The 23,187-nt window shown below is 38.5% G+C and overlaps 1 protein-coding gene across 5 annotated transcripts in view; it reads left to right on the top strand.

Annotated features, from left to right (window-relative positions):
* The window catches only part of CNOT1 (CCR4-NOT transcription complex subunit 1), a 62,921-nt gene extending 40,416 nt beyond the window's left edge, over nucleotides 1–22,505 (top strand). The window contains exons 14-29 of one of the 5 annotated variants that reach the window (XM_019535569.1): nucleotides 1,403–1,522; nucleotides 2,149–2,271; nucleotides 2,498–2,649; nucleotides 5,641–5,791; nucleotides 7,493–7,694; nucleotides 8,193–8,336; nucleotides 9,542–9,666; nucleotides 11,632–11,918; nucleotides 13,096–13,174; nucleotides 14,631–14,861; nucleotides 16,174–16,314; nucleotides 17,813–17,992; nucleotides 20,589–20,705; nucleotides 21,061–21,171; nucleotides 21,851–21,928; nucleotides 22,257–22,505. In XM_019535569.1, coding sequence (XP_019391114.1) covers nucleotides 1,403–1,522; nucleotides 2,149–2,271; nucleotides 2,498–2,649; nucleotides 5,641–5,791; nucleotides 7,493–7,694; nucleotides 8,193–8,336; nucleotides 9,542–9,666; nucleotides 11,632–11,918; nucleotides 13,096–13,174; nucleotides 14,631–14,861; nucleotides 16,174–16,314; nucleotides 17,813–17,992; nucleotides 20,589–20,705; nucleotides 21,061–21,171; nucleotides 21,851–21,928; nucleotides 22,257–22,490 — 2,475 coding nt within the window. In that variant the 3' untranslated portion in view covers nucleotides 22,491–22,505. Of the gene's footprint in view, nucleotides 1–1,402; nucleotides 1,523–2,148; nucleotides 2,272–2,497; nucleotides 2,650–5,640; nucleotides 5,792–7,492; nucleotides 7,695–8,189; nucleotides 8,337–9,541; nucleotides 9,667–11,631; nucleotides 11,919–13,095; nucleotides 13,175–14,630; nucleotides 14,862–16,173; nucleotides 16,315–17,812; nucleotides 17,993–20,588; nucleotides 20,706–21,060; nucleotides 21,172–21,850; nucleotides 21,929–22,256 lie in introns of all 5 variants that reach the window. The other 4 variants (XM_019535570.1, XM_019535568.1, XM_019535571.1 and 1 more) reach the window with 4 other exon arrangements.
* Nucleotides 22,506–23,187: the final 682 nt, after the last annotated feature.

Here is a 23,187-nt window from a genome sequence, read left to right as displayed (position 1 = left end):
AAACTCCTGCAAGACCGTTTCAGGCTGGACATAAGGAAGAATTTCTTTACTGTCCGAGCCCCCAAGGTCTGGAACAGTCTGCCAGCGGAGGTGGTTCAAGCACCTACATTGAACACCTTCAAGAGTAAATAGGATCCCAGCAAGATAAGCATCCAATGAACCCAGCTGACTTCCTGCCCTTTGGGCAGGGGGCTGGACTCGATCTCCCGAGGTCCCTTCCAGCCCTAATATCTATTAAATCTATATCCTTGTACTGCACGCAATCCTCATGCTTTCCAAGGATAAAGAAGTGGACTATTCTGGGATTGTCTTGTCCATGTTATAGCTTTCATCTTAGCTTTCAGGTAGAGTTGTATTAATAGGAGACAAAGAAAAGTTTGCTGTAGAAGAGGCCAACATGCCTCCTAGTCTTCTCTTCATTAGAAATATTACTGTTCTCAAGCATAACACAGGAAAGTAGAGCAGGATGTGTGAAGCAAGCTAGAAATGGTTTTGTCAACATTCACTGCTCAGGCGGGTTGATGGTTACTACTGACCACCCACAAGTGTTGCAGTCACTGTATGTTTTTCCTAATGTGACTAGTACCTTAAACAAGGGACTAGAGTTCTTAGGATTTTATTGCCAAGCTGGAGCAAGAGCTTTATGCAACAGAGCTTAATACATTAAGTTAAGAGTTTAAAACAACAAAATCTGTAGTTTTCTGATGGCCTTGGTAATAGCATAACTGCAGAATGGTATTTTTGTTTATTGTAGAGTGTTCACAAGATGAGAAACTTGACTAAATGAGGTACTCGTTACCAATGAGAAGCCGTTATTTTAGTATCCTATTTCTACTCTTTTGAACCCGTTTGTGTGTTTAAGCAATGAAAGGTAGCAAACCACACCTTCTTGATAGTAGGATTATATAGCTTAGCAGAAGCGTAGCCTAGGACTGCCAGTTTTTTCTCTCCCTCCTCCGCACTTGCCCAGTACCCCATGTTGCATTACTTTTCCTTAGGACCGACTTCCAGAGCCTAAAATTTTGCATGAGCTGATGTTCTCAGTTGCCATTCTTATGTAGCTTAGGTAATTAGATCTGCATATTTCTAGGAATGACATGGGCTGTAAGGTCATTATTTCTACCATTTAGAAGTAAATTTCAAAGATGTAGAATCATTTCCATGTTGTAGTTTTAGTATCTGTGAAGAACATATGTTCAGTATAAAACATAAGGTGTTAACTACATAATTTTCATGTAATCCTCTTTCATCTGTATATAGATACAATATCCTACATAAGAAGAAATACAAATGACCTTAAAAAGTATACCTTGGCAATTGCCTCTTTTTTTAAGAATTTTTTTTTTTTTTTTTTTTTTAAAAGCAGCTCAGTAAAGTGGAATCACAATTTAACTTTTCTTAGGGTCAGTCTCCTTCAATTCGCCAACTTATCATGCATGCAATGGCAGAGTGGTACATGAGAGGGGAGCAGTATGATCAGGCAAAACTGTCACGCATTCTTGACGTGGCGCAAGACTTGAAGGTGAGTTTGCGAAGTGCATTTTTAATTTGAGTATCTGAATTATGTAAGAACTTGTTACTTCAATGAGAAAAACCAACCTTAACTTAGAAGTGGCAAAGTTACTGAGCAATGTGTTCTAGTAATACGTTTGGATTGAGGTTAACAAGAATAGCTTCAGTGAGCTTTTAACTGAAAACAGTTGAAGTCGGGATGTGGGCTATTAATTTTTATAGCTGGCTGCATGAACTTTTAATAAAAGTCATTGCATAACTTGTTACATTAAGGTACAGTCAGACTGGATGTGAAGTGCTTGTGTTTGCTGTGTGGAGAGATGTTCGAGATTCCATTTTGTTGTGTGCCAAAGTAGCTCTTTACTTGAGAAGGTCTTTGATTATAAAGTGCTTTTAAAAGTACTGGACCACTTTGTGAAAGGTGCTACGTGCTTTCAGATCTAGAGCACTTGCTTATTCTTACCAAATAAGATAATTCTATTAAATTAATATTGTAAACTTTTTATTGACCCAAGAAATCAGTAGCAGCATGTTTGTATGACTAATTAGTATAAGTACATGGGGATTAGAGAAATCAGGAAAAGAAAAAGGGTATCCTGATATTTTCACTAGTAGTGCTCTAATTTTTTTCTTTAGGCCTTGTCAATGCTGCTCAATGGTACTCCATTTGCCTTTGTTATTGACCTTGCTGCACTTGCCTCTCGACGGGAATACCTCAAGCTTGACAAATGGCTCACAGATAAAATTCGGGAGCATGGGGTAAAGCAGGATTTTTTTTTTTTTTTTAATTTCTGCATTTTATTTTCATTGGCTTAAGTTGCTGCTTTAACAAATATAGCACTGAAGTTGTAGACAGTATTTTTAGTCTTATGGTTCAACACTGAACTAGCAATAGCTTAGTGCAATTCTCTTGCAGTTGCTAAGTTTGAAATAGTAACTGTTAAGTGAACTTTCTCAAAATTTAAAAGAACTTTTTCTTCCTCAGGAGCCCTTCATCACAGCCTGTATGACTTTCTTAAAGAGACGATGCCCATCTATCCTGGGTGGCCTTGCCCCAGAAAAGGACCAGCCCAAAAGTGCTCAGCTTCCGCCAGAAACTCTAGCGACCATGTTGGCTTGCTTACAAGCTTGTGCCGGGTAAGAGAACTGCATCACTTATAACTTACCTCACTTGCAGACTTGATTGCAGATGCCATAGCTGTAGAATTATTTTAAAACTGTTCAGGAAAATGGTGCAATGTTTCTGTCCATACCTATTCTTAGGCTTTCCTGAGTTTATCCAATAATGCACACTTTTCTTGCAAGGAGTTCCAGGAACTGGGGAGGGGAGGTGAAGGAGTTGGAAAAGAGTGCAGTGAGCCAGGTAATCACAACCTGGCTAGTTAGTCTGACATTAGTCTTGGTTAAAGTAACAAAAGAGTTGTGGTATGGGATTCACTTTTTAAAGAAGTGAAGGATAGGAATATAATGTTAACCTGTGTTTTTTTGGGAAATGGGTCTAGTCAAACCCAGCATCATTCTTTCAGACTGCAAATGTGGTTGATTTAAAGATAATTGCATTGAAGCAGTACTTCTGTAAGGTATTGAGGTAGTATTCCGTGACATTCTGACTAAAAATCGGTGTATGCAGTATAAAAGCTACACAAATGAATTAATACCAGGCTAACTGACCATATGCAAATAGTAGTGAAACATCATCAAATGACAATATTTTCGATAGGTTCTGCAAGGACTGGAACTAAATCCGATGTCATTCAGTACTTTGATCAGTACCTTAAAAGCAAATATAAAATCAATACAATACTTAGATGGCATAAAAAATTTCAGCTCTTTAAAGCCCTCACTCATGCCACTTTTTTTCTATTTGTTCCTTTGAAGGGGTGCCTATTATGTCCTTTTAATTGTTGCTTTAAGCATTTGAGTCAGTTAGAAAATATGATTGATTGAAGCCAGACTTGGAAGCATATATATGACTTTGATGCAGACCTTTTTAAATCAAAGCTAAAACTCCATAATCTTGGATTTCAGCTGTAATTAGAAACTAGCATTTTAATAAGCCATTTGGTTACAAATTCAGTATTGCAGTAAATCTGAAATCATTGGGGGGCCATCCCACCTCAGTTTTGGTTTAAAATTACACTGTCATGGATCTTCCTCATACCATTTCAGTGGAATCTTGTTTGACTGCATGCCCCAGGAGCTAGTTTTGGGATACTGGACATGTCCTGGAAATTCTTATTTTGAGGTTGGGGGAGAGGAGGTTGTATTTTATGTAGCTGTATATCTTGAATAAAAAACAAGTAGAACAGTGCTTGGAATGAAGAAATCAAGGAGACCCTAACTTTCAGTAACTCTCCACCTCCCACCCCCTCCAACCCAAAAAACCCTGTTTTAAAATGTGTAACAGCTTTTGCTCTCAAGGTACTCTGTTCAGAACAGTTACTGGAAAAAAGGGATCTCACACATCAATGAATAGACATTTTGCCATTAGGGTGTCAGTTGATAGTAGCTTTTTCTTTCTTTTTTTAATGAACTATTTGGTGCATTTCAAGACCATTAAAAAGTTGCCACAAGTGTCCCAGTCGATAAAATTGCTGGGAGGGCATTTGTATGTGTAATAAAAATTCCCCTGACCTTTGTGCCATTCCCTCAAGTGAAATAAAAAACCCAGCCACTTCTGATTTGTTCTTTGTCAAAGGAATGAAAGTGGAAAGCTCTATGTCCTGAAATTATCAGTTTGCAGTAGTTGCTTTCCACTTAATTTTCCCATGTCATTCTGATTTCCCCAATACCTGTTGGTGCTAGCTTCTACACCCGCGTGAGGCTGGGGAAGAACCAATGTAGCCATCAGATGGCTCTTATTTACTTGAGAGTTTTAAATCTGCATGCAGTAGGATGAAGAAAATTACTTTGTGTAACTCTGAGGGACCAAAATATTGTGGTTGAGGGCAAAAAATCCAGAAGGGGACTTGGGGTGTTTTTTATGCATGCTCTGGGGTATCAGGGGACAGTAATTAGAGTGGCTTTTGGGAACCACCCTAATAAAATGCCTGCCGTGTTTTGTGTATTCAGCTCATTGAATGAGCTTTAGTTAAACTGCCCCCACCGCAATTTTGAAACTTGGAGACACTGCATACACATGACTCGGAGGCCACTGGAGTGTTATAATTGGAATGCTCTATCAGGCTCAATTCATTCGTTCTAATTAGAATGCATCTGAACAGGCATCAAGCACGTGTATAGATGCCTACAGGTGAGATGAGGGAGGAAGGGTTTTTTTCTCTTCATAGGCTTTTGTTGGAGGTTCTCGTGTTCCATATTCACTTTAGTTTGAAGGGTGGCTGGCTAGATAGCATAGTTTGTTAGTTGTGAAATAAGACTGTGATTACGAACACTGGAAATGTTGAATGTAGCAAAACAATAATGAAGGGGAAGGAGCATGCACAACATAGGAGAAATGGTAGTAGAAAAGAAACCATATTTTTTTTCTTATAGAAAAATGAATGAGGGGAAAGAAAAATACTGGAAAGAGGCAAGAGCCTGTTTTAGGCTGTTGTAAACCATTTTCCTGCTTTTGTCAGGATACTGTAATCCATGCGTTCTTAAAGAATTAATAGTGTGCCAGGTTAACCTGGATGTTTCAGAGCGTTAGCATGCTTTGATGGTGTTCTGTAGCCTTTATGACCAATAGAAACTTCTGATCCTACGTGGATCTGCAAGTAAAAATGTATGTATATGAGGCTTTTTCCAAACATATTGATATTTAACCTGTCTAACTTTTCATTACAAATCATATTCAGTCACTTGGCTGTCTTTTAGGTTTTATGATCTAGCATCAATATACTTTAAAATATTTACACTTTTTTTTAAAGTAGCCTCTGCTGGTTTGCATTTGTGGGTTCTAGAAATTTTGTAGAGCACTGCTATAGTCACTGATCCCTAAGTGGATATCAAGCAAAAAATCTAGCAGCAGTGATATACAGATATTAAAAAGTACACCTGGAATCTTGAGCAAAATGGACAGAAGTTAATTGCCTGAAATTGATCCTTTTGAAGACAAGTTAAACAGACTAGGTTGATCCAGTTTCATGAAATACTATATCATTCATCACTTAATTCTCTTCTCAGGAGTGTTTCTCAGGAGCTATCGGAGACCATCCTCACCATGGTAGCGAACTGCAGTAATGTCATGAACAAAGCTAGACAGCCACCACCTGGAGTCATGCCCAAGGGACGTCCACCTAGTGCTAGCAGTTTGGATGCTATTTCTCCTGTACAGGTAGATAAATGATATGCCACACTTTCAGAACAGAGGTGGTAATTCGTATTCATGTTTGTTGCATAAGTTGGACTCTTAGAATTAAATAATGTTGGTTGGCTCCCTTTAAAGCTTATGCTTGCATGTTTAGATAACTTTGTGTGTTAACTGCGAGATAGTGTGTGTAAGGGATTTAGTTAAGAGCTACCTTTCACTGGAATGTTTGTAACAAGTAACTAAAACTTTGTAACATGGGAGCAGTAAAAATGAAATAAAAATTTGGCATAATTAAAATATGCTCGAGGTTTCTTTAAAATGGTAAAGAATTTACATAGATTTTTGAGGATTAAGCACTGCCTTTGAACCTGATGTGTCTTGTTTGTAGCTTCACGGGCCAAGCAACAGTGCTAGAGCATAAGGACTTGTTATAACTGGGGCTCTTCAGCTCTCAACTGAACTGCTCTTTTAAAAACAAGGTACATTTAAGTTACTCCCTGCCACTCACCACCCTTTCCTCCTCTGGGAGCGACACATTCCAAACAGATTTTGCTGCTAGCAACTCCATTCAATGGCAGACTGAAATTCTAAGAAATGGTGAACTCTTTATTAAATTAGTGGCACTTCAGTGTTTAAGGATGTCAAAGGCACTAATGTTCTCTAGGCTAAAGATTTAGAGCAGTTTATTAGAGTGATAAATCAGTAGTGGAAGATACTCTTCAGAGAAAGTGACTAAATATTCTGGCAACTGGCTACAAATGGCCACTGAAAACAAGGGGCTCCTATACACGTGACAGAGCTCTGCTCTAACGTGTTAATTAGCAATTAGGTCTGTTGGAGCATGCTAGTTAGCATGGTCTAGCAGCCTCTGCATCACATGTATTCAGTGTTCCTGCATTTAAAAATGGCAGCAGGGCAACTTTAACTCAAGCACATCAAATGAGCTTTAGTTAAAGTGCTCCCACTGGTATTTTGAGGTGTGGGATGCTGAATACATATGACGCTGTAGGTGCTTTAGAGCAGGTCTCAGAGCCCCTCTAATTAAAGCACCCTCCACCCCTGGAGCATGTGTATAGATGGATGCCCAAGTAGAGCAGTAGACTGGTTTATATAATCAGTTTGTAGCCAGGCTGTCTTCAGGATAGATGAGACAGTTTATCTTTCCTCTCCTAAAATAAGGATTATGTTAATCTGTTTATAGGATGACTATTATTATTGGCCTCTCCCCTGGATTTTAAAGGTTTGTGTAGAAAACCATATTTGGGTGTTTAGTTCCTGGTCCTAGTGGGTTCCCTTAGACCTAATAAAAGATCATGATTGTGAAGTTTCACTACAGCCTTTGTAAATATTCTGATGTGACCTGAAATTGGAGGTCTGTAAGGTGCTGTAGTATCAGACGTATAAGTGTGGCTACTTAATTGGAATTATTGTATTACTCATTTAGCTGTTTGTATCAGTGTCTTGAATGTCCAGGAAGCCTTTAATAGACTTGTTTTTATGATAAGGGGGTTGTAGTGGATATCCGTTGCATCTAAGAAAGTGTTTAGTGTTCTAACATTTTGTAGACAAACAGAACTTGTGGGGGTCACTTGAATGATTTCACAGGCTAAACTTACCATGCAGAAATACTCTTCCGAGGAGTACTTTTGTCATTGCTTTTTTTTGCCAAGAAAAGAGAGCTGAAAAATGGTTATGGCTGTTTATAATCTGTGTTTCTTTATCCAGATTGACCCGCTTGCTGGGATGGCATCTCTTAGTTTAGGTGGTTCAGCAGCTCCACATACCCAGAGTATGCAAGGCTTTCCTCCTAACTTGGGCTCTGCTTTCAGCACACCTCAGTCACCAGCAAAAGCATTTCCTCCCCTTTCCACCCAAAACCAGACCACAGGTTTTAGTGGCATTGGAGGACTCTCTTCACAGCTTCCAGGTATAACTGTGTGGGTAGATTTGTTTGAATTTTATGTTAACAAAATTGCTTTACATTGCTCTGGTAAAGGTTATTGAGCAAGGAAACCAGTGTTCTACATTTTCTGGGATTTAATCATAAAGCCTATGCTGTTGCTTCAGCACTAAAGTTTTTGGGTAACTGCAACTTAAATCAGTGCTTTATGCTACAGTACAGTTCAAATTACTGGTGTGCTGCTTCTGTATTTAAGTTGAAATGCTTTACCATTTTTAAGATGGTCTGAAATATGGTGTTAATGCTGGATTTAAATAAAAGGATGGATTTTTAGTCAAAATGAGTTAAAAAGATGAAATGTTTTGATATACTTCTACAGGGTTGTTAAATGATAGTGAAGAGTCAAAATTGAATGATATGACCCTGTCTCATGCTAGCTTGTTGTGGCCTGATGAAGTGTTCTGATGCATGCAGCTAGCTAAGAGTGTAAAAGAGGTGACCAGTGCCTTATTTGCTTGTCAGTAGGTGGTCTTACTACGGGTAGCCTGACTGGTATAGGAACTGGGGCCCTTGGCCTCCCTGCAGTGAACAATGATCCATTCGTGCAAAGGAAACTGAGCACATCTGGACTGAACCAGCCTACATTCCAGCAGAGTAAGATGAAACCTTGTAAGTGGTAGTGTTGTCTGTGACTGTGAAGTGTGACTGTGATATGCAGTTAATCTGCATTTTCTTCAGGGAAGGCTGGCAGCTAGGAGTTGGTAAAAGGCAGAGAAATAGGGGTCTTGTATTCAACCTGAAGCATGAAACAGGCTATTTCTGATTTGCTATATTAGAAGCTTACTAATAGCCCATAGGAGTAGAAAAATCTGTTTTGAAACAGTGTATATGTGACAGTGAAGCACTCTGAATTTGCACGAACAGTATTCCATTGCTTTTTGTTCTGCTATATATTGAACAAAATGTATATCCTGCTTCTATAGGGAGTCATATACATTACAAAAATGAAATTCTGTGGAGTAAAATTATCAGAGTTACTTGGGTAAGATCCCTTTCTAGTATAGAACATGAGAGAGATAAATAAGATGCTAAAACTGGGATGAAATAGGCTAATAGCTAACCCATACCAGTGCAGCCAGGTCTCTGGCTCTACCAGGTAGAACTATATATCTTGTTTTGGTGTGGCATTTCACTGTAGCACAAAGTGGCCTTTTGCCTTTAAAAGGTACAGATATTATAACAGCCACATCTTCATTTTTACTTCAGTTAATCTTATTACTTGGTAGTGCCTCCATAAAAGCTAAATGTAAGGCTATAGTGAATGCCTGAGTGATTCTCATTTTGCAATTTGGGTTAAGCTTTCAGTGACAGGACTTGCCTTGGAGCAGAGTGGTTGGCATGAAAGTACTTGTGTGAAAGACTGTCTGCATGTTAGTGTTGTGTAGCATGCTCTGTTTTTAGTTTCTTGCTCATATATTGGGTTAGGTATCAATTGACCAGATTAATTTCAGAGGTGAAATTATATTTTAAGAATATAACGGTGCAAGTTTTAAGTATCTTCCTGGAAGCTTTCAGTCTGTTTGTTTGTTTTTTTCCATAATGCTTAACTTTAAACAAAAACAAACCAAAAACCAATTTAATCTCTTCCTGTTAGTGATTTTTTTTAATTACAATTTTTCTTTAAGTTTTATATGAATAAAATTTACTTGTAAAGCACATTTTTAGCCCTGTTTGGAGAACAAAGTAAACTTTATATAAATAATTTACCCTAGTTGAACTGATACTCTGAAAATGTTTGGAAACTTTTGCTAATGAATCAACTACAATAATTTTTTGCTTGGAATATTATTCACTGTTGTCTATCTTCTCAACAGCGGATTTATCTCAGGTGTGGCCAGAGGCAAATCAGCACTTTAGCAAAGAAATAGATGATGAGGCAAACAGCTACTTTCAGCGCATTTATAACCATCCACCACACCCAACCATGTCTGTAGATGAGGTGAGTTTTGTTCTGTAACAGTCACATCAGCTATCTAGAGACTTGCTATATGGTTGATGGTAGTTATTCCTTAATGTGGTTATTCATAAACAAATATTGGGATGATGGCAGCTTAAAGCTTTGTTTTTTGTTTTGATTGTAAATAAGGAGGAATAAATTTTACCTGTGATGCACAGAGTAACTCCCAACTGCTCTTGTATGTGAAGTGCAGTTTTAAGTCCCATCAATTTAAAAAAATTACGTGCCTGAAACTCCTGAATAATGCCAAAATGGGTGAACCCAGTTTTGTGAACTCAAAACATAAGCTTTGTGAACTCTTCACCTTAAAAAGAGTAAGATTTGGTAATAAAACCACAAAAATGAAAGGCAGTGGAAAGTCTTGACTTGCTTTTTAAATCAGACTCCTTCAGATTAATGGTGTCCCTTGAAATGTATTTTGTATATTTGTGGATTATTGAAAAGCACTTTTGTTGTTCCCTTCCTAAACTTGGTTTTGAAGCAGTAGAATGGTACAAAGCAAATAGTAGGAAAGTCCTGCCTGATAGTTGCAGAAAATTACAAACGTGCATATTTATCTCTTAATATCTAAAACATTTTTTGGAAAAAATGTAAAATTCAGTGCAACAACACAAGTGATAAATACTCTTACGTTTGCACCCAGCAATTATTTCACATCGTTCCCTGCTAAAATGATGTACGTAAGGGATTTATGGTAATATTCAGAAGCAAATATCAGAAATACAAATCTGACATATTAGAATATCCAAGTATATGATGAGGCTTTAACTGTCTCTTTCATCTGAGTAGAGCAGGCTCTTTCTCATGTATTCCTTTTGCAAGGCCACTGCTTTCCAGGAACTATTTTTTTTGAAGAAAGATGAGTGCAGTTCCTTTTAAGGGTAGTATGACCTCTTGTGGGAGCAGATGTGCACTTGAGCAACATTCCTAATTATGCCCACTTGGCACCCAAAGTATCAGTAAACTTGCCTTACCATGCAATAGAAATGCTCTTTTTTGAAAGCTTGAGTGTTCATTTGCTATTGCCAAACTTCACAAGAAGGCAGATTTAAAAAATGCAGTTATGCTAATTAAAATGGCATCTTGGGGTTCTGCATCATGAACAAAACACTCAATTTCCCTACTGTCTGAACTGAAATTCAGATGAAGTGTACTACATTGCATATCATCCCTATGTAGGATTTTTTTCACTTAGGGTATTTATACTGTGAGAACCAGAAGGAAATCCAGCTTAGCTTCTCACCTGTTACCTGCATGATATTAATAAAGTCACCTTTTTATAATAAATAAAAGCAGACACAAGTGAACTCCACTTTCTGACCACAGTTACTCTCAAACATTTTAAAATATGTTAGCAAATTCAGCTCACCTTAATCAAAACCAGTTAAGATTAAGCCAGCTGACCTTTTATGTGCTACCAGATAGATTGGGGTGGGCAATTATTTCAGGTGGAGGGCTGCTTACTGAGTTTTAGCAAGCCATCAAGGGCTGCATGACAGGCAGCCAGGGGCAGATAAATATAAATTTTCTAAATTTTTTTTAGGGGTCCCACAGACCTGATAGAATGGCCTGGTGGGCTGTGTCTGGCCTGTGGCTGCATTTTGCTCACCCCTGAGATAGACCATTTAAGAGCTTTACTGGAAATAAAATGGCTTTCACTTTTTTTTCAGGTCAGTGTTCTGCTGTAATGACAAGATTTCTACTGTTCACAGTCTGCATAATTCCCACCCTAAAAGCATGTAGTCTAGCCTTTTTTCGATACCTCAAGGATTTTATGTAGTGTTTTATTTACATACAGATATTTTTGGTAGTTTTGCACTAGGGGTTGGGCTTTCCCCACTGCAGCTGACATTAGTGAGTAGATGCAGTTGCTCTTGAGCCTCCTACTGGTGTGAAAGGGCTGAGATGAAGCAAGTCTCTCAGTAACAGTCTCTGATTTCTTTGCAGGTATTAGAAATGCTACAGAGATTTAAAGACTCCAACATTAAACGGGAACGAGAAGTGTTTAACTGTATGCTGAGGAACTTGTTTGAGGAGTACCGATTTTTCCCCCAGTACCCAGATAAAGAGCTGCACATAACAGCCTGCCTCTTTGGTGGGATAATAGAGAAAGGACTGGTTACTTATATGGCATTGGGCCTTGCCCTGCGCTATGTTCTTGAAGCCTTACGAAAGCCTTTTACATCCAAAATGTACTATTTTGGTATTGCTGCACTAGATAGATTTAAAAATAGGTGAGTCACTTTTTTTTTTTTATAATACCTGCATGGAGTATCTTTGTTAAACTTATACCTGTTCTTGTAGTATAAGTAAAACAATACAGAGTTACTGGTTTATGTTGGACATCTAGCACATCTCAGTTGAAACATAATTCTAAAATTGACTAAGTCTAGAATGAGAAACGTACCATCCACTAATTACATGGTAATTTCTATGTTGGAAACAAAGATTAACTTCACTCCATTTTTTACTATGTGTAATATATATACCTTCAAGCAAGTATCTTAGTAGGTTCTTAGAGTAGGTGCTTCCCTAGTTAAGAATTCACTACTTGTGTGCTTATTTATCTAAGAGTAACTAACTAAAGTTGTCCTTTAGTTTCTGATCAGTCTATTTAAGTGATACGCATTTGGATTTTGGTTTCTTAGTAAACATTGCATTATCGATCCTTAAAATACTTGGTTCTCAAACTTTCTGAATTTAGTTATTTTAAATGCTGTATTCTTTGAACATCTGCTCCTGCCTAGGATACCTATTTCTCAGTTACCCGTGTTCCTGTTCACGCTATCATCCAGCTTTAGAGTATTTACTGTTATAACAACAGAGCTGTATCAGAATAATATAAAAGTACATTAGTAAGACTGGCATACCTAAAATTTCTTAAGCCACCTTATTTCCCCTACCACTCCCCTCCTAGAATGTGTGTACCATTTTAAATGGGATATCAAAAAAGAAGTGCCCCGAAGTGGGTGACAATATTTGGCATTCATAACATGTATTACAGTAAAAACTGTGTGTGCACAAAGGAAGATTCCTAGTTCTAAGTATAGGATAGTTCTAAATAGTGAGCTACAATTAAATATACCTAGCCTATACTAGAAATGGATGCAGTTCACCATCTAGTAAATTTGTTGATTTGCATAAAATGTTAAATTTTGTCTAGGACATAAATACAGAATCTTGGAACAAAATGAATTAAAATGAACACATCAGATTTTATGAAACAGATGTTCCTGTACAAAATTTCTTTTGTGGATAGGCAGGCATGGTTCTTTGAGTAGATGAGTTCAGATGCAGCTTTCACCTGGTAGGGGAGTGATGTGTCCAGTAACTAGTTTGTATTGCTCTATGGTATCATTCTTGATCAGGGCTCACAGTTCTGTAACTAATGGTTAGTTTTACTGTTGACAGATTGAAGGACTATCCCCAGTATTGTCAGCACTTGGCTTCTATTAGTCACTTTATACAGTTCCCTCATCACCTACAGGAGGTGAGTGTTTAAAAATTGTACAAACTAAGCTTCTGATTGTAAAAACATTCTAATGCTTGCAATTGGAAACATTCTAAACCTTCATAGCTTTTGTTTGACAATGCAAGTCCATCCAGGTTTTTAATTCCTTGTGAGGAAAGTAGCTTTTAAATACTTTTTTGGGGGATTTGGGAGGATGGCAGTATGAGAAGCCAGTGCCTTCAAATTGAATTTGGATTGAGTTTATAATATGTACCCAACAGCTAGTTTGCAGCCAACTAATTATATGTTGCCACTCAACAGCTTTAGGAAAGGTCTGTCCTCAGTTGATATATAAATAGGTTCCAACTTTTCCCATGAATTTTCCTTATATTTACATTCCAGTCCCCTTAAGAATTGTGGACATCCTATTGAATAAGTGCCATTCAGTTAAACTTCAGTCCTATAGTAAGACCTGCTTACAGTAATCCAGACAGGGGACAGAAAAATTGGTTCCTGAAGGTCTGATCAAAATAAGAATGTGCTTTAATCTGAAGAGTAAAAAGCCGTATTATAGGTAATTTATTTCTCAGTAGTGCTTCTATTCGTGAGGGAGCTTCCAGAAGCTGCTAATAATGCTAGGACTCATCAATGTTTTTAGTCCAAATTGGTTTTAAAAAAAAAAGGAAAGAATAGGTTTTCTCGGCACGTAAATTAGAATGATTATATCTATGCTTACAAAAGCAAATTACCATAGCTATTTTGACTATTTGTTTACATGCTTAAGTAATCTGGCACCTGCATTATAAATGCTTTGATTGCACCACTATAAAAAATGGTTAACTCAGCAGTTTTCCACTGTAAAGTTATTTCAGTTGGTGCCAGCCAACCAAATGCTTTGGAACCTGGCTTTTTGCTTGAAGGTTGCATGTTGTAAGGTTTCACCTATTTTTGTACTGTCATAGGAGTCTCTAGGAAAATTTTATTCACTCTGTGTAGCAGGTCTCTTGATATATACACATTCTTTTCACGAATCCTTCCCTTGCATGTTTCTGGTAACCAGATCTGTAGGGTTAGGAATGGTGGGTCACTGTCTGTGGAACTTGAATAGTTGAGCTTTGTGGCATTCAACAGCAACTTGGGGGTAGCATTTATGACCTGAAGGTCACACCATTTAGCCCTTTTTTTCCTCAGTAAGACTTAAATAAATGGGGACAGGAAAGAAAAGGCTTATCCAGTAGAGCTGCCCTTCATAGAGATATTGTGTTTAAGTTTTTTTGCTAATTCAGGCTTTAGGGAATGTACAGTAAGTACAGTATTACACAGATTTGTCTAGTTTTAAATCTGTTGGTGAAATTACCCAGGAACTTTCCTTGAAAATTTCAAGACCACAATTTTCTGTGAAGTGAGAAGCAGTAAAATGTAGAAACGTCTGGGTATTAGTACAGGTCTACAATTTCATTGCTGCGTGTGAATTTTACTTTTTGCCTTACTTCAGTACATTGAATATGGACAGCAATCCAGAGATCCTCCTGTGAAGATGCAGGGTTCAATCACCACCCCTGGAAGTATTGCACTTGCCCAGGCCCAAGCCCAGGCCCAGGTTCCAGCAAAAGCTCCTCTTGCTGGTCAAGTCAGCACTATAGTAACCACCTCAACCACCACCACTGTTGCAAAAACCATTACAATCACCCGACCAACTGGAGTCAGCTTCAAAAAAGATGTTCCGGTAAGCTCTATCATTATTGCATGCATTTCTATTGAATTGAAGAGTTGAGATTGGTGATTCTGAACAGGCTTTCAGTAGGAATGTTCTGTATTGTAGACTACTGGGTTGCAGTCCTGTTGATCCATATTTATGTCATAAAAAACATTCAGCCTCTCAAATCCTGGACACACATTTTAGAGGTATTTCCCTATTGATTTGGGAAACTGTGAATATGGTATTGAATAATTTCTTTAATTTCCAAAACAGAACTGCAGATCTGAAGTTTGCTTTTTCCCTTAAGGATTTCTTTTTCAGTGAAACTCTTGAAAAAGATAGCAGACTTTGCTTTCTGAGCTTAAGAATAAGCACTGCTCAACCATATCTGTTCAACAAATACTTTGCCCAGCTTTTTGGGGGGCCGGTGTACAACAAGGGTAGGGATCTTTTTTCTTCCTTTTTAATGTTACCTAAATCACTGAGAGAACTGTTACTGGAATTGGGTAATGTCCAGAAATGGGTAGCCAAAATTGTCATGGAGCCTGCTTGCAGCAGCAGCTGAAGTTTCTTACCAGATTCAGTTACAGTGCACTTGATAACAATCTAAAGTGTTTATGCTGCCTCATGTTAAAATCACTCTTGTAATTAAAACCTTTATAGTGCCTCTCAATATCGCATGGAGTGTACCTGGACAGATTCTTAGCCCCAGACCTGCAACTCAGTTAATTTGGGTTGATTGCTGAGCCAAGTTTGCTTGACTTCTTTGTATTGGAGTTCTGCCCAGATATGGAGACCACCTAGCTGGACCCAGTTGCACAGTTTAACCCTCCAATTTTTTCTTTTTAAATGTGATTTAACACTGAAATGCTGTTAAGGAAAAGAAAGGTAAAACATACTGTTGTTTTCTTTCCTGTGTTAAAAATGTGTATATACCAGCAAGGTGGCTGTGCCTGTGGTAAATGCAGTTTTTAATACTATACAGTATACATGTTTGTAATCTTCTTATAAAATAAACTTTGTTGAAGCTAACTTGACTTGCTTGCAGGCTAGTTTTCGACAATAAACACCTGCCCCCCCCCCCCTTCCCTTTCCAATTTTTCTTGCAAAAAAGCTAATTGTGTAAGAGATACTGTGGCTTTCCTGCAACAGGGTTCTTGTTAAACATACTTCTTGTCCCCCTATTCTATTCCTCCCCCACTGCACCCTACTTTTCAGAAAGTGAAAAAGAAAGTGGTAACTTGAATAAACTAAACAGAAGCTTGCTTTGACTTTTCCTCTGTGACTCTTAAGACACTGTCCCTTCCATTTTTCCTAATTTGTTGTTTTATTCCTACAGCCTTCCATTAATACTACCAATATTGATACCTTGCTAGTTGCAACAGATCAAACAGAGAGAATTGTGGAACCTCCAGAAAATGTCCAGGAAAAAATCGCATTCATCTTCAACAATCTCTCTCAGTCAAACATGACACAGAAGGTGTGTAACAGTGTTACATTATTAGTCTTTTTCAACATTCTGTTCTAAAGCTGAAGTGAAACTTCTGTAAAAACAAACCTTAAAGATCTTCAATAGAATGTCTGTGTAAACAAATGTATGCTTTAACAGAAGACTAGTTTTTTATAGTATCTCAGGGTCTGAGTTATAAGGCCTTTTCTTTCAGGAAAGATTTTATGTTCCAACTCTGATGTAAGCAAATCAGAGAAGTATTCCTTTTTAAAGATAGCCACAAAATGTTTCCTTTATGACACCCGACACCCCCCACTCTGTACAAGCCCCCACTTGGCACAGTGGCTTCCGCTGCTGCTTGCATCCCCAGGAGAGACATGGGGATCATGTACCCCCTGGATCTGCATGGGGCGAGGGTGGGGGAGGGCTGCTCCAGCCTCTTCCTGGGTAGGTGAGGAGGGGAGGGGCCAGTGCTGTGCTTGGGGCAGGTGGTAGTAGCATTAGGAGGGAGTCTACGGGTGGCTACACCAAACTTTGGGGTGGCTATAGCTTAGCCTGTAACCCTCGCAGTACCACCCCAAGCACAGCCTGGGCCTGCCCTCTCCCCCAGCCAGGAAGAGGCTGCAGTGGGCAACCTGTCTTTGCCCGCACAAATCCAGGAGGCGCATGCCCCCCCCTTTCCTCCCCCAAGCAGTGTGCAGTGTGGGGAGCTACCCCATGCCCCCCAAAAGCCACCCACAGCTCCATTTCCCCTTACTTCCTCACTGTGGGGTCCATGATTTGCCCCTTCCATGTCCCTTCCCTCCCCCACGCCCCTTCGCCCCTACAGGCTTACGGGCTAAATGCTGCTCTCCAAGCTACCAGGCTGCATATTGGCAGTCAGAATCTGTATCAGCCAATATGGCTTGTTAATAATTGGCCTTCAGTATTGGCCAAAAAAATCTTTATTGTTACACCCCGATTGCTGTTACAGCTTGGCGATATCTAGGTAACTCTTTGATAGTTAATTGCTGTCTGGAGTGATACTGCTTCATTTTTGCTAGTGATACAGCCTTTTGAATTAAAACAGTGTACTGTCACATGTTCCAGCCTTTTCTTTTTTTTATCCTTTGGTGGAAACCCATCATGCTAGTAGGTATTTGGTTTTAATAATAAAGTTTTATATGGTTAAATAACATTTTGATGACTTGCCATGTGAAATGAGTGGATAGCTTTAGTTAAACGTCATTCCAACTGACATTTTTTTGGTACTCAAATTTGAGCCATTTTACCACCATTTAATAGGTCGGAGTTCAGGGATGCCAGTAAAACTGTAAAAACATGGATGGTAATATCACAGAAGGCTGTTGCCCTGTAGACAGGCAGGCCATGTTTGGGATTAAGTCAGTAGTTAAGGCTTCTGGAATTACTCAGTTTAAAAACACCAAATTCTGTTAAGAGCAGTATAGGTTATTTGGTTGTTACTGAACATAATTGCTTATACATCTTTTTGGTTTTTTTCATAATGCATGTGTTCCTTTGGCATTAGGTTGAGGAGCTGAAGGAAACTGTGAAAGAAGAGTTCATGCCTTGGGTTTCACAGTACCTTGTGATGAAAAGAGTCAGTATCGAGCCAAACTTTCACAGCTTGTATTCAAACTTCCTTGATACTCTTAAGAATCCAGAATTTAATAAGATGGTTCTGAATGAAACCTATAGAAACATCAAGGTAAGTAGCACAATTCCTTTCTAATGTGTAATAAAAGGCTGCACTCTTATCCATACTATGTTACCTATTTACCACATAAGGTGATATTTTTATCAACTTGGGGAAAATGTGGTAAGTGTTATTGTGGCTCATCAGGTAGCCCTGTCTAGAGAATGGAAATGAATTGATTTTTGTGCATTTGCATTGCTATTTTGGCTGGGAACTAGTTTCTCTAAAAGAGGATTAACTGGGCTGGGTGACCACAGTTTGTGAAGATCTCTTGTACAGTAGAAAAGTTTGTTGATTATTTTTCTGAAAGTTTGCTGTCTTCTGATATCTAAAATGTGCAAAGTATTTTTCTTTGCCTGTTGGTAGCTTTTACAGATGCAGGTCTTTATAAGAACACAATTTATATGACGCATGTCTCTGAAAATTCAAAATGCATACTATTAATGTAACTGAACAGTTATAGAAAATCTTTACCTTTTGACAGCATTCTTTAAAGGCAGCTTGCCTGCATGTGGTTCTCTCAAAGAAGCACAGGAAAGGTTATCTTCAGAAGTAATAGGGTTGTAGAAACTCAAGTAGAGTCCTGAATCAGCAAACAATCTACAGTTGCTCTTAACTTGCAACTTAGTTCAGAGAATCAAATAAGTTACCTATAGTTGTTAATAAGCAACTAACTCATCAAAACAGAAAAAGGCCATTCTGAAACAAAATATGTACTATTAAGGAGTAAAAATTTCACATAAAATGAGGAAGCTGGTATTGAAAATAACACTTTTCTACCCTATTTTCATTAATATTTATTCTCCAAGGAATATGGAGAGTCCCTTTAAAATATTTCTGAATTAGTTTGTTAGAATAACATCAACAGGAATATTGAAAGCTTGCTTTGGCTTGGTAACTTCAGCTATGTTTGAAAACTAAGGCATCAGTGTGTAAATTGGCTTTATGGCAAAGTATTTGTACACTTTCCTTCAGTGACTTGTTGGCTTTTCATCACCATTTTTTAACATGCTGCCAGTTGGGGAGCTCTTAAACTGATAGCTGGGGAGATTGTAAAGTATGAAACCAATAGAAATGTTATTTTTTCATTCTCAGTATAAATGGGGCTTTCTTCACAGTCTGTCCAAGAGAGTACAGACTGGTTAAAAGTCCTGTTTGGTAGGTGTAATTCAGAAGGAATGAAAGTTTACCTGTTGCAACTGAATAGTACAACTAAACCCTTAGTGTAACAAAATATTTTGTAGTGCTGGAGTGCTCTTGCATCATGTCACTGCACAGTGTATTTATTTAACATGTTTCCATCCAAACTTATGACTGCTTTATAATTTACCAAAGTACAGAAGGTAAAATGAGACTTTCTTAAAGAAATGCATCTGTGCTGGAACTTGCAGTTGCTTTAATTGTACCTTTGCAGGTTTTGTCACTCTTTTGATTTAAGGAATTGTCTGCGCATAATAGCACTGAATATGGAAATGGACTAGCTTACTTGTGAATAATTCCAAAATCAGACTTTTAAAAATTCTGTTTGTAAAGTATTGTTGCTAATCATCAAATTGTGCTGACTTTTGAAGACTGGTATAGATAGTTTCTCACAATGGGATAATTTTTAGTTCTTAAAGATAAGGGAGGGCAATCTTCAGTGCAGGTGCCACAAGTGGCACAGGCAGCCTGTGTGCATGGCACGTGGCAGATTGGAGAGGGGATAGGCAGCGCAGCAGCAAGATAGAGGAAGCAGAGCAGCAAATTGAGCAGGGAATTAGAGTGGCAGTTGGAAGCTGACAGGGCTAATTGATGGCTTGCCTGCATTGATAAAGGAGTGTGAAGATGGCAGGAATTTCTAGGAGCATTTATAAGAGTAGTTTGGGAGGAGCATCATCTGTACTGTTGGCCACAGAAGTTAGGGGAGAGGATTTAAAAGAAAAATCAGTGGAAATGCAGGTAGGGGGAAAACTACATTAAAACTTAATCAGGGTTGAAGAATGTTGTAGAAATGGAGTAGAGGAAACGCAGAAAAACTAGGTGGATTAGTAGTGTTTGTCAGCACTATTTTTAAACCTGTAGGTGGGGTTTCTTGCCACCATGGGTTACGCTGTAGTGCAAAAAAAAATTCTTGGCTCTTCTGTGCACAGCTGATCTTGTGCCATTCAGCTGATGCTGTTGAAAGCTAAGGAACAGAACTAGCAGCAGAACTTCATAAGTTTTAAAGGTTTTAAGACATGCTTGTACTTTTTTAAAGAAACTAACTAAGTTTGTGTCCTTTTTGACTTCTTGAATGCCATTAGAGCAAGGGCTGTCTAGCTGTTGTGTAGAATTCATGGCTGGATGTGCCAGTCATGGCATGGAACTGATACTTTTTCAGATATCGCTGTTTTACTTTAAGCCCCTTGAAGGAGAGAGACTTTTTTTGTAACTTCCTTAACAGGACAGTCTTGTGAGGGGAATGCATCCAAGAAGCTTGACCAACCATAGTTATTTTAATTGTTTCAAAGGATGATGTCATCCTTTATAGCTAGACTGCAGCTGGACATTTTACTGTTTGGAATTCAAGGCTTCCTGCAGTCCACATTGGGTGCTGAGCGTCTAAGCTGCTCTTTTAACTCTTCTCTAGGTGCTGCTGACATCTGATAAGGCTGCAGCCAACTTCTCAGACCGTTCTCTGTTAAAGAACCTTGGCCACTGGTTGGGAATGATCACGTTGGCTAAAAATAAGCCCATCTTGCACACAGTAAGTTTGCGTTTAATGTTGGTGCCAAAAATAATATAACAACATGGACCTGAAGTAAAAAAGGTCTTTGGAACCTGGTGCTTAGCAAATTTTGCTGAAGTTCAAAAATGTCATTCCATAGTTCATGAATTCTTTCATGAACACTGATATTTTTCTTACCAGAAAAGTTTCTAGATGCTTAAATCCTTGCCAGAAATGTTTACATTTATAGTTGAGAATTCATATACAACTTAAATCTTTAATGTTGTGCACAAAACCAGAATGTTAAGGCTGTGATGAAATTGTATCCTTGCACAGTTAGTTGTTTGTATTCCCCTGCAACTCTTCACATTCTGCTGATACTGCTTTGTTTCAGGATTTGGATGTGAAATCCTTACTTCTGGAAGCCTATGTCAAGGGACAGCAGGAGTTGCTTTATGTAGTGCCATTTGTTGCCAAAGTCTTAGAATCCAGTGTCAGGAGTGTGGTAAGTGACAGCAAGCCTGTTAAATAAGACATAGTTCTTAAAGTGACAAAATAAATCTTGCCATGTAGCAGTTTGAAAAAATGCTTAGTTCTAGGAAAAAAGTATATTCTTCCACTTTGAGTACTTACATGCTATAATGGGGGTGCATGGAAAAAGAGGCTAGTGTTTTGTACTCTGTGTTTGGCTGGATTGTATGTGTGCTTGAACAGAACGCTGTCCTGTTCTATTTTAACTAACAAAGGAATATCTTGAGGCCCTATCTTCTCTTAAGCCTCATTGGGTTGTGTCCCCCTTTCCTCTTCCTGGACCATCTCCTACAGCTCCTGGAATGGCACTACTGGCCTGCCTAATAGGAGCCCCTTCTAATATTCCTGTTGGGAATTTATGCTTCCTGGTTTTTAAATCCCTTTTGACCAGAAAAAATGTTCATTTTGGTATTATTTTAAGCATTTTGCTAAGCTACATGTACTGTGCTCCAAACATCAGTGACAAAACCTCTGTCTGTCTGTCTGTCTGTCTGTCTGTCTGTCTGTCTGTCTGTCTGTCTGTCTGTCTGTCTGTCTGTCTGTCTGTCTGTCTGTCGTTTCATATTATGCTTTTAGTTGCTCCTTTTGGAAAAGAATAGCTTTATCTAACGTTCTTCTTCCTTATTCCAACCTCCTTTCCTTTCCTTTCATAGGTTTTCAGACCTCCAAACCCTTGGACGATGGCAATCATGAATGTATTAGCTGAGCTGCATCAAGAGCATGACTTAAAAGTAAATAGACTTTTTTTTTTCCCATTCACTGAGCACTTGGATTTCCTAATTTACTAGCTTGGCAAATATGTAATAGATAAAAATGATTTCTCTTTAAAATACAGAAGATTAAAATTTGATAGGAGTTCTATAATATGGCAAAATTTAAATGAGTCAGCCTCATAACTTTGGTACTTCTATATAAGGACCATATGCAAAATATTTTTCTAATGCCTAAAGACTGTGTGCAGCTAAACAGATGTTGGGGCAGAGTGGGCAGTGTAAATGATATTTATTTCTTTGTTAGCATAACCTTAACACAGTCAAATTGGAATAATTCATTGTATAGCTGAACCTGAAGTTTGAGATTGAGGTATTGTGCAAGAACCTTGCATTAGACATCAATGAGCTGAAACCTGGAAACCTCCTGAAAGATAAGGATCGACTGAAAAATCTGGATGAACAGTTGTCTGCTCCAAAGAAAGATGTAAAGCAGCCAGAGGAACTACCACCTATCACAACAACCAGTAAGCACTCTTCAGGTTTTGAATGCATTTTAGATGTGCAGTCTTATGTCTTTTGAAGTTAAAATGAGGCTGCCAAATTTACCTTCAGGAAAAGATTTTAGTCTTAAATGGTATTTGACAAGAACAAAATCTTGGAAAAGTAAATGAATGCTGGAAGCTGTAATGGGAGAAAAGGAGCGGGTAGGGGATTTTGGACCTGCCCTAGTCACCTCCCCCTCAGCAGCCACTCTGCCACTGTGTGAGATGGGATTCAGAGCTAGATGGACCTACACTGACCCAGCCACTGGCAGTTTTTACGTTTTTCTTATGTAAAAGCTTCTAGATGTTTATCCACCTGCTTCGGTGTGTGTGGTGGCTGTGGACAGCAGCAGTCCTGCAGGTCCATAAAGAAGCCCTCATATTTTGCTCAGAGTTGCTGAACTGTATAGTACAGGTAAAAAAAATCTGGCAGGTCACAATACCTCACACAATTTGGGGGGCTGGGAGGGAGCATGAATTGAACACGTGAATTGAGGCCAGTCAGTCTCACCTCCATCCTTGGAAAAGTCTTTGAAAAGATTATTAAGGATCATATTTGTGCGACTCCAGCAGGAAAAATTAATGCAGCTGGGCAACCAGTATGGATTTGTAATGGGTAGATCATGCCTGACCAATCTGGTTTTGTTTTATGACCAGGTCAAAAAATGCTTAGATGTAGGAGTAGAGGTGGATGTCGTTTTCTTAGATTTTAGGAAGGCCTTCAATACAGTATCT

Source organism: Crocodylus porosus, unplaced genomic scaffold (assembly GCF_001723895.1).
Source record: "Crocodylus porosus isolate Cpor-Errol unplaced genomic scaffold, CroPor_comp1, whole genome shotgun sequence".
In the NCBI taxonomy this organism is placed as follows: Eukaryota; Metazoa; Chordata; order Crocodylia; family Crocodylidae; genus Crocodylus; species Crocodylus porosus.
The sequence above is the reverse complement of the archived record's forward strand: the minus strand, read 5'-3'. Positions and strand labels throughout refer to the sequence as shown.